The sequence below is a fragment of the Dermacentor variabilis genome, chromosome 8, assembly GCF_050947875.1.
Source record: "Dermacentor variabilis isolate Ectoservices chromosome 8, ASM5094787v1, whole genome shotgun sequence".
NCBI classification, from domain to species: domain Eukaryota; kingdom Metazoa; phylum Arthropoda; class Arachnida; order Ixodida; family Ixodidae; genus Dermacentor; species Dermacentor variabilis.
Genome location: NC_134575.1, coordinates 78,600,124 through 78,611,197, shown reverse-complemented (window position 1 = coordinate 78,611,197; position 11,074 = coordinate 78,600,124). Strand labels below are relative to the sequence as shown.

At 44.5% G+C, this 11,074-nt stretch overlaps 1 protein-coding gene and 1 non-coding gene across 2 annotated transcripts; both read right to left on the bottom strand.

The window, feature by feature from the left end:
- Lst8 (MTOR associated protein, LST8) lies at positions 1 to 10,939 on the bottom strand. Its single transcript, XM_075702412.1, has 8 exons — positions 10,807 to 10,939; positions 10,547 to 10,598; positions 8,980 to 9,142; positions 7,028 to 7,178; positions 6,024 to 6,101; positions 4,374 to 4,498; positions 2,965 to 3,203; positions 1 to 186 (listed from the first exon to the last, which is right to left on the bottom strand). The coding sequence occupies exons 1-8, from the start codon at positions 10,933 to 10,935 to the stop codon at positions 74 to 76; spliced, it is 1,050 nt and encodes a 349-aa protein (XP_075558527.1). The 5' UTR covers positions 10,936 to 10,939; the 3' UTR covers positions 1 to 73.
- Positions 658 to 730, bottom strand: TRNAS-UGA (transfer RNA serine (anticodon UGA)). The gene has a single exon. It is a non-coding gene; the product is annotated as a tRNA-Ser (tRNA).
- Positions 10,940 to 11,074: the final 135 nt, after the last annotated feature.

Below are 11,074 nucleotides of genomic sequence, written 5' to 3'. Positions count from 1 at the left end.
AAAGAAGCCCTTGTATGGAAGAGAAACTTAACATATTTATTTGTCCAAGGCAATGCTTAGATGTGATGGCTTGTCAAGCACTGTCTCTGAATGCCAGAGCTGTAAGTGCCTTCTGGTGGCCACTGTATTCCCTCTTCACCTCTGCTGGGGAGACACTCCACAGCCTGGCAACAGTGTCTGATGATGCTGCAAAGGAGGACATCGCATAGACTGCTTTCAAATGGCCCAATAAAGCACTGTGGCAGCACAGAACGATGAGCTAATTGGTGAATGGCAATGGTTAAAAAAAATGGCACAAATAGGGACAAAAGAAGAAATGAGACAGCATTATGTCTGCATCATTTTTTTTTGCCCTACATCCCACTGTTTATTTTTTGCCGTGATGGCTTAATTAAGCTGGACACAGTGGATCTGAAAGAAACCAGGGAGATGTGCAGGTGGAATCTTTTGCAGCTACGCATCGTAGACAGTGAACAGTCATGCCACAGGCCGCACTAATAAACAAGAAGGGGGGTTAACCGAAGGGCCGATTTTTATTAGTCATATCATAAGAAGCCAACAAACACTGACACGAAGAACAACATAGGGGAAATTACTTGTGCTCAATATATGAAATAAACGATGGATTAATGGAAATGAAAGTGGATGAAAAAAACTTGCCGCAGGTGGGAACTGAACCCACAACCTTCGCATCTCATGTGCGGTGCTCTACCAATTGAGCTACCGCAGCACCGTTTCCCCATTTACTTTCTTGGTTATTTATGTGTCCTAGGAGAACCCTGGGAGTGTTAGCCAGCGCCACCACTCGCAGACCTTGACGGCGGATGTGGAACGTCCTTTTTGCCGAAGGCATCACGAGACCGTGATCTCTTGGGTGAAGGCAACTGGTCAATAAACCCACACATGCTACCTGAAGGCATCAATGTTGCCAGATTCGAGACCCTCGTTATGTAATAAACGAGAAGAAAAGGGGTTAACCGAGGGGCCCTATTTTTATTAGTCATATCATAAGAAGCCAATAAACACTGACACCAAGGACAACATAGGGGAAATTACTTGTGCTCAATATATGAAATAAAGAAAGCATAAATTAATGGAAATTAAGGTGGATGAAAAAACAACTTGCCGCAGGTAGGAACTGAACCCACAACCTTTGCAAGTCTTAAAGGGACACGAAAGAGAAACATCAGGTCAGCTTAGATTGATAAAGTGATAAACTCTACCTTAATTTATCTTGCAAAGATACGTTGATTACTGGATGAGAGGTGAGATGGGCAAAACCTTCATTTCCAGAACTTCAAGCGAAACACCCTAGCACCAGTATGTCAGTGTGACGCCATGGATTCCGAAGTATGTGTTTTATATTTGGGCCACTGAGACTCAATGAAAGTTCTTGAAACTTGGTAAATTCATTATGGTTACGTAGGACACAGTGCAGTCCATCCTTACCAATAGTGAGTGAACTAGACCCGAGCAGGCACCATCAAAATCCATGATGTCGTGGTGAGTGGGATGGGGATTTAGCAGTGCCACTTGTCATTTGTTCTTGTACCTTTTTCTCTGGCTTATGAAACCTCCTCTCATGGTGAAAGTTTCTCTTTCTTTTTTTTTATTTATAGTAAGAGGGCAATTTAGCACGTACAACTACAGTCAATGTCTAATTTCTCTAACTCCAGAAAAAATATGGCAGTCCAAAAAAATGAACGCATCCCTTTTACTGCCTGCCACCCAGGGACTTGAATCGCCAGGGGCACATCTGAAATAGCTCTGAAGACAGATGTATCGGTGCTCATACTGCGACGAGACACGCAGGGAGGAGGTGTGCTTATTTAAGAAATAGACACTGTGCTCTGTGACAGCGGCTCCTTTACACTCTCGGTACGCTTCACTGCAAGATATCACGTATGCTTCGCCGCGTAACATCGTTATACTGCGACGAAGCTCACTTTTGGAAACCGGCATCCTACAACGCCTGATTCTTGCCGCGCTTTCCACACTGTGAAGCCATCGGCGAGGAAGACAAAGGTGGAGTCGATGCCATTGCTAACAGCAGCATATTTTTTCAATGAAGAACCGGGCAGCGAACGCCTAAATAGCTAAGCCTGGCGTTGCTGAAGTGGTGGCTACGGCTGCTAGTGGGTCAGCGTGCACCGCTTCAAGGCTGCGAGATAATCAAAATGGTGGCAGTGGTGGCCTCGATTAATGCCGTTTCATACCTGTGGTCACAGAAAAAAGTCTGCAAAATTGGACAGCAAAGGGTTTCAGCGTCTAAACTTTCAGCCGTTCTTATACATTGGCACTATGGAGCACATGCCAGTGCTACAAAGGCGTCTGAATGACCAGTCTTGGACTATAAGCTTACTTCCATGTTTAGTGTCCCTTTAAATCTGTCTTGTGCTTTGTAGCACAAACCACAATGTGCCTTATCAATTGTGATTCATCGAAATAGTCAAGTCACAGTTAGCTGGCATGTCAATTTTCAGAGAGACAAAAGGCAAGCTTCCATATCTGCTGAGACATGTTCTCTTTCTCAAACTTTCACATTTCATTTTAGCATTATGATTACTTTCATTTATTGTTAGGTTTCCTTTTTTCATGCAGAACAGCTTGACAGCTTTGGTGCCAAGTATAGCACTAACCCCTTAACCAAAATGGTGACAAAATGGTTTAAGCAGCTATAAATTATGCCTCTGTGGGTATAACAGCGTGTCAGAACCCATACCGCCGTCTAATAATAACTGTGAAATGCCCTCCCACACTCAATTTATCAAAAACCCTATTAACGTCTCCAAAATATGCTCAATGAAGCATGTTTCGGAAAAGCATCCCCCCCCACCCCGATATTTTAAAAAAAGAAAAAGAAAAAAAAAAGGACTTTGTTATATACTAATTGAGCTTGTCTAAGGCCTCGAAATGGTTAAACAGTTGTTCACTGGAAAATCATAATAAAGACCAGCAACTCGCCTGTAATGAGGAACTGTGCGTCGTAGCTGAATGCAATGTCCCAAACCCAGCGCTGGTTGATGTTGCTCATCTCGCACATTGGGGGGATGTTGGCCACCTTCCATGCGCGAGTTCCCGTCGATGACTGCGAAGAGCTCCGCCGGACTAGTCGCTCCGGCCCATTGTCATCACCGGAAGCAATCAGGTTCGACACCTTCCAGACGCGCGCTGTTGTGTCGGCCGACGATGTCGCCAGCAGCCTGCCACCACAGAGTGCGTTTGTCAAGACTTCACAAGACCAAGCAAGCTGAGTAATACACTACATGTTAGCTACAGATGAGACGTTATTATCAAGTTTTTATGTCAAATTTGTGGTTCGTTTTGGATGGACAGCGTGTCAATCTAAACAGAAATTTGGCAACGATACATAACATTTCAGCAAGCAACCAGTGCATACTATAAGTTATGCCTCAAGTGTCAATCAGCCGTAACTACAACAAAAAATTTGACAGCAAACTAGCTGGCTACACATACCTAAATTTGTGCACAGAAAATTACAAAAACGCCACACTAAAGCTCTCACAGACACAGGACACCAAGTGCAAACTATCAACTGTTTATCTCTTGAGCAAAGTGGGAAAGTAGGTGCCAACACTGCATAAGCAGTTTGTGCCTGGTGCATGGACAACTTTTCTTTTTTGTAAACTTTGGAACACAGATTTACCTGCAAGAGAAAGCTATTGACAGTTAATCATTTTTCTGAGAACCCATATTCTGAGAACCCATATCAATGCCCCTGCAACAAAAATCAGAATTGTAAAATGACCGTCCAAAGTTCAGGGGTTGAACTATAATCAGGGTCCTTCTCTCAAGCGACGACGAGTTGTGTCGCAAGGGACGCCTCATAGACAAATAAATGTTTCTTTGCGTGACTCGCTCTTTTCAAAAACTTATTGGTGAGCTAGGGCCGTAGCTTGAGGCTGTGTTCAGAGTCAACATTTTTCTTTTTTGCCCAGAAGGGGTTGCAAGTTCGGGGGTTGACTTATAATCGGAGGCGACTTATAATCGGCAATATACGGTAACTGCTGTACCCAAGGCGTCATTCTGTTCTGATATATGGGGGGAAGGGCATGTGCTGCCAAGGACTGCACCCTGATTATAACCCACCTGGCCTGATCAAATTGGACAGGTGGGTTATTCTACGACAGGTCTCCTCGCGATTTGGTATGATCTCAGCTGGCCTGCCAGGCACTAACCAAGCACAATGCTGGTTAGCTTCAGCGACCTGACATGAACCAATGTATTTAGTACGACACAGCCACATCAAGAGGTCAGGAACTGATGACGACTGGCACAATAATACGGCCCCAGCTATGGGGTTGATCCTGCAAGTCGTCGCGCAACGGCACTCTGGCACCACACGCGCTCACTCGGAGTCAACGCTGAAACGGCACTTGAGGCCATAGCGCTTGTGCGCCTCGAACTTGAGCATCCGCTCGGGGCTGGAGATCTGGTTGTCACTGCCACTCCCCAGCAGGAACAGGTAGCACACCCCCTGCGAAAAGAAAAGACAAAATAATAGACACGCTAAATAAAATACAGAGAACAAGAATTACACATTCTCGAAATGTGGCCGTGTCCAGTAAGAGGCATTCCACTACGCCTTGACACGTGCACCTGTTTTTGTCTTTTTCCGGCGACCACACTTTGCCGGCTAACAAATGTTAAAAGTTATCACTCAGTACAAGACGTGCCTTTCTGTGCTGGAAGTATCTCGAATGTTATCACAGGTTCTATCCGTTGTCTGCTGTCACCGAACCTTGTGTAATCAGATCGTGTGCGTGACACGAATTGCATCGTACTTTCTGGAAGGCATGTGGGCACCGGCAATTACGCTGGAATCTGCAACGAGTCATGGACAAAAGCCGACACGCTTGACCTGCAGATCAGATTTCGACAATCGACAAGTTTGCTCTCTCCTATAATTGTTTCATGTTACTTATTTTGATGGGCACAGGTTCGCTAAATAAACAGTCAGTTTTGTGACTTGTGCTGTGCTGCTGTGGTTGTTCACTATCACTACTATCACTACTACGTAACAATATTAAGGCCCAATTGTTTCTTTAATTCATCACATCATGCTTATGCTCATCAAGTGATGGGCACATTCTTCAACGAGGCAACAAATACACTGTACCACTGTAGCAATCGCATCACTCGTTACTTTATAGGCACAAAAGTTTGCTTTCACTACAAAACAAACCACTTCCACCACAAACGATCATGCTTGACAACTGTGGATGACGGCTGTGGCTGAGACTACAGAGCAAAAAAAAATCTAGCATTGTATAAGAATGTGAATGTCGTATTACATCAGATTAAAATATATTAAGGGTGTTTGAATAGCTAAACTTTCTAATCGAATGCGAATATACTTGAGAAAAATAACCTTCACATATCGAATGAAATGATTTTTTAATTTCAAATGAAGAAGAGGCTTTTGTACGTTATCTAATGCCCGTAATGGCGTTCATTACTGGAGGTCCACTCAGCTGCGGCACTTGTATATTAGAAAGAAACAACTGTCTAAAGGCGAGGCATGCGCGTTGATTGACTGGAAAGTATTCAAAAAAAGTTATCTGCTGCACATATTTTCTCAAGAACTATATTCGCATTCGATTAGAAAGTTTAGCTATTCAAACACCCTTAATATATCTTTATCTGATGTAATACGACATTCACATTCTTATACAATGCTAGATTTTTTTTTGCTCTGTAGTCTCAGCCACAGCCTATGCGACGCAAATGCAGCTCTCGAGCAGCAGAATCATTCAGAACAGGCATTATTTGCATCTGATCTGTTTCCCTGGAAGCTCCAATAGGCTTTATCTTTTTATATTAGAGCAGAAAGGCCTGTTCAACAATTTTGAATAGTGAATTCTTGAATAAACTAAACAGGTGAGCAAGGACTATATTCGACTCACATTCAAAATTTAGAATATTCGCACACCCCAAGAAAATATTAAAAAATTAAGGGTACTTGCTGTAAAGGGAAAGCAGACAAAGAAAACACAGCTTGCCTTGTTGTCTATGGCAGCCAGATACTGGCCACTGGAATCGATGTCCAAGTGTTGGACAGACACGTCCAAATCTAGTGTCTGTTTTGCAAGGGAAAAGAAAAGCCATTTTGCACAGGCTTTTGCAAAGTTTGTTTGATGCATGCAAAATTATGCACTTTGCAAATAATGAACCCTGCCTTAATGTCCTTTTGTAACAGCCACAGACCTTAGCATAACTTCAGCTTAACTGTAAAAAAAAAGAAAAAAAAAAACTGGAATACTTCGTGGCCTAAGCATGCATACTAGTAGTTAAGGGCTACACAGTGTAAGCCTGACGCCCATATGCACAATGAATCCACTGAATGGAAGCTACATGCCAAGGCCACAAAAAACTTCATGAGTTTCAGAAATTCTGCACGCCAGAAACATTACCGTGCAGGTGTACATACATACAATGCATCATACTTGGCATGTGCATGCAATGTAAATAAACTGCTCGTTTTGCCAGAGTAAACACATCTTTGAGTTGTGAGAAGCACTGAGCCTAAAGAATTGCTACCAAGTTAGCTTTAGGACATGCAAAGCTTTAGTGTTTGTGCCGCCAGATACTGCAGTGGTGCAAGTTAAAAAAGCACAGTCATCCAGCATGGAAGTGACCCAAAATTTAATTTTGAAATGCAGTTGAAATTTCTCTTTGTTTTCAGCCCGAGGCTGAACTAGCTAATAGCGGCATGTTTGTTTCACAATTTCATCTTCCATGTTATGCCCGTTTAATTCACATCAGTTTGAACCGGGGAACAACTCGTGACAGCTGTGAACATAAAACAGCAGGAAGGACGCAAGCACTTGCTTTTGAAAAATGATTTGCACTACTTCATGCTACATACACCTGCATAGAAAGGCATTAAGGCATCACTTGATTCAAGAGTACCACTGAAAGCAGAGCAGTGTTGAAAACATCATGAATCGATCTAGCGAACTTCTGAACCAAGCAGGCTTGAGAAGAGCAAGTAGTGTCCACATACCAACTGCTCATTGTGGTTATTCCTGAGGTCCCAGATATAGATGCTGCCAGTCTGGTCACCAATGAAGAGCTCGCACTGGTTTGGGTGCAGGCAGGCACAGTTGACTGGGGCATTGGTCTCGAACACTCGTTGGCATGTCTGCGCCCTCGCTCTGGTGGGCACAGTGACAGAAGGGAAGGGTCATTTGTGATCACGAAGGTGGTCGCAGTTTGCACAAGTTGGCATACTTAGTCAATGTTGTACTAAACACCAGCACACACTAGACATGGATAAAGAAGGAAATGCGCAGATGGCGCTACTAGTAGTACACTTGGAAGTGGCCCCATCTGTGTGGGTGCATGTTGTACTCTGTGTCTGTACTATTTTGCCCCCATGTGCAAAGAATTATTCTTTATGGTTTCCTCCTGCATTGTGACATGGAAGAAATTGTGCCAGGCAGCTTCGAAAAATCAGTAGATTTTTGACCAAAGCAATACAGCAACCATTGCTTTGTGAAAAACTTGGTCAAATGATCTCTGCCAGTTGCCAGTGTGAATGCTGCCCAAGTCTGACTGAAAATTTACCTGGACCAATTCGCAGTTTAAAAATTGTCTTCTGCTCATTTCCTTGTGTAATGTGCCACTTAGCCACATCCACCAATGTGGATGTTTGTAAACACGAAAGCACCCATACAGTCCACTGACTCAGCCTCACACTTCTAAAAATGCATTTATGAGTCCAGAGGCTGACATGTGTACACATTGTAGCACAAAGAATGGCATTTATATCTTACAGGAACACAGACATTCAAATCAACGGCTAGTAGGGGACATGCTCGAGGAGGACGATGGTCTTCTCACTGTGCCTGACAAGACATACATGGGCTACACAGTGGAATCCACAGCAAGAGAATGCCAATATAAAATCTCTTTTTAAATGCTAGCGGCACTTCCAAGTGTTTCGGGTTTGTTTAGTACTGTTTGTAGAAAAGCAGATGGGCCTGGTCTGCACAATAAAGTAAACTTTTTAAAAAAAAGAGCCAGAGCCCTGACAATGCCTTGGCAATATCTTTGCAAGCAATAGTTCTGATAAGCATGCTTTGCTGATGATAACTGGCCACACTTGGAACACCAAGAGATTCTCATGAACTCAGTGTGCTCTCTGTCTTGATGTTTATCTGCACTTAATACTCAATAGTACTAAGTACAGTAACAAGCACAACTACCAAGTACAGCAATAACTTTACCCATATCCTGCATTTCTCCGTGAGGTTATAAACCACGACAGTTGATTCTACCTTGTCTTGCAGCTAGGGCCACTTGTTTTGTATCCTGACATACCGTGCCCAGTTGACTCCTTATCTGTCCCAGGGGCTCAATGACTATGGCATTCTACTGCTGAACACGGAGTCACAGGTTTGGTTCCTTACCACAGAAGCTGCATACTGATGGGGGCGAAATGCAAAAACGCTCGTGCACTTGGGTTCAGATGCATCTCAAAGAACCCCAGGTGGTCGAACTTAATCCGGAGCACTCGACTATGGCATCTGACATAGTACCAGTGTTCCTATGCGATGTTAAAGCCCATGAATGAACCAGCTGGTCTCCGCTCAGCCTCCAGCATTGACGGCTTGCTCCCGAGCGGGCCTCCAGTTGAGACCAGTTGATTAAAAGATCAAACCAGCCGATTACCAGATAAAAACCATTTGAGTTCCCAGTTAAAAATTTTTCACTAGGAAACACTTCCACGGTGATGCATTCTGGAAGTTTCGTTCCTCCTGGATATGGTCTTGTAGATGATCGAGAGCTGTTGCAGTCAGTTGAAAAGGCAAACTCCCATTATGCTTCCACGTTGCGTCACCCAAACAGTGACACGGCACACAATTTGAGGGCTTGCGCATTTGTGATAGAATAATCAGAGCAGTTATGTGCTGTGCAAAAGACCAAGCTCTAGGCTACCACGCTGAATCTCACCTCGAGTCCCAGATGCGAGCTGAGAAGTCTTCACCGCCCGAGTACATCCATAGGCCATCCTCGTGGAACCCCAGGGCAGTCACATTTTTTCCAAGCCCCTCGTAGTTGATCACGGGGTTTGTGTTTGTCGAGTTGATGTCATAGGTGCGGATGTGCTGGTAGCCTGAAAATGTCATGTACATACACACATAAAAGCTGTCTGTTTAGTGACGTCTCAATGGGATGGGTTAATTAAAGGGACACTTATGCAAAATTACTATGCACTGCTGCAGTTCGTGTGGAACTGACAGGTGGGCAAGTTAACTGAGGCACGTTCATGATGAAAAACACCGCGGTCGTGGCCTAGTGTGTAGGGCGCAAGACACGACTGAGGTAGGTGGACAGTTCGAAACCCACCACTCGCACCCACCGCAAGAAAAAAAAAAAAAGTGGGTACAGGCGCTCCCGAAACCCGGCGCCGGGTAGTGTTCGGGGTGTATAGCCTGGGAAGTGCACCCGGCCGTTGATTGCCCTGCGGAGCGCCTATAGTTTCGAAATGTAACCCGTAAGGGTGGTATGTTGACTGACCGTAATGCGGACACAGCTGCCTTTGTCGCTATGACGCAGATGATGAAAAACAGAAAGCGCGGTTTATGTAGGCTGACGAAAGGAAGTGGACCGAGTGCAGGCACCAATTCTTTTGCAGCATGTGCATTCTTGACTCGTGCTATCGTATCCGCAAGATCATGCAATGCATATTATTACTGCAACATCAATACTTAATTCTGTGAGGAGGTTGTCACAAGAAGTAAATAGGAGACATCTATGCGACGTCCCCTAGTTTTGTATTATAATTAGCTCAATCTGTCATTGTTCAGATATATATTCCAGACATTCGCTGTCAAAAGACACGAATCAGTCAGTAGAAGGCAAACTTACGCTAGCATGCTTACAGGCGACGAGCGAGCGAAATGAGGCAAGGTTCTGAGTTGTGTTGTAGAAGTCGAAGGGCGTTTTTTTCGTTGCCGAATGTATGTCGAACAAACTTTCTCGCGCCTGCGGCACTTGTGCTGAGTCAGTCATGCCGAATTATACCTTTCTCCGGCCTTACGGCGCTTTGCCTTCAATATAACATCACTGATTTGCCTGGGGGAGCAGTATAGAGTCCGTAGTAGATGAGACCGGGTCTACTGTCCTGGAGAGGTATCTTCACTCGTGGCAGGCTTTTCGTATGCTGCTCTCTGTGACCTTTCGAAAGCATTTTCTAATGATCCGCTTTGTGTTAAATAAATGTCCTTCTGCAAAAACAGTGAGCGAAACGGAAGCAAAAGCAGGTACGCGTGCGACATGCGTACTTAAATTTAGACACAGCGTTATTATAATCTCAGGTGTTTTCCTGAGGACTCCGTTTGCCGGTAACATGTACTTGTCACGGACTGCCTGGTGCAGTACTTGTAAAAACTTCAACATATCGTCGCGACGAGAAAAGCACCCAGCAACCTTGCCAAATGACTATATTGGAATGCATGCACCGCTGCTATATTTTACGAGCGCCGGAGTAGAAGGCATCTACGTTCCACAAACTCACCTCCGGCAGCTATATGCTGGCGATCGGGAGTGATTTCAAGCACGTTCACTTGCTGAATGACTGAGTTAAGTTAAAAAAGCAACAAACTCATGAAGTATAAAGTCGTTTACAGCCGGAGCTGCAGGGAAACAACTCGTAACCCAAGTTTTACATCATTCATATCTCGAGCAAACAATCAATGCACGAAACGCAAACTGCCAAATGTCGCTTTATGACACAGATCAGGACAAAATAAACCTTCAAAAGCGTGCAAAGGATACGGAGTCGGCATGCTGAAGCGTCCGCTGGCACAATCCGCTGTGCGCTTGCCAGAGACGAATGCTGTGGTCATAGCCACCCGTCGCCAAGATAACCTGATCGCCCGCACCATCGGCAACCATGTCTTTCATTACGGCGAACGATTTATACCATAGTCACTGCAATGCGGAACGAAAGTTACAAAACAAGGGCAGCGAAAGCGAGCAACACAACCGAGTTTCACGCGTTTCGTCTGCCTCCTAGAAACAACAGCGGTATCGCAGCGAATGC

Bases quoted from the DNA above. Each gene is read 5' to 3' on its own strand.
- Lst8 (XM_075702412.1), bottom strand. From the start codon at position 10,935: ATGAAAGACATGGTTGCCGATGGTGCGGGCGATCAGGTTATCTTGGCG. The intron at 10,599-10,806 runs GTATCCTTTGCA...TCAGTCATTCAG, and splicing joins CGCTTCAGCATGCCGACTCC to CAAGTGAACGTGCTTGAAAT. The intron at 7,179-8,979 runs GTGAGATTCAGC...TGTGCCCACCAG, and splicing joins GCTCGCATCTGGGACTCGAG to AGCGAGGGCGCAGACATGCC.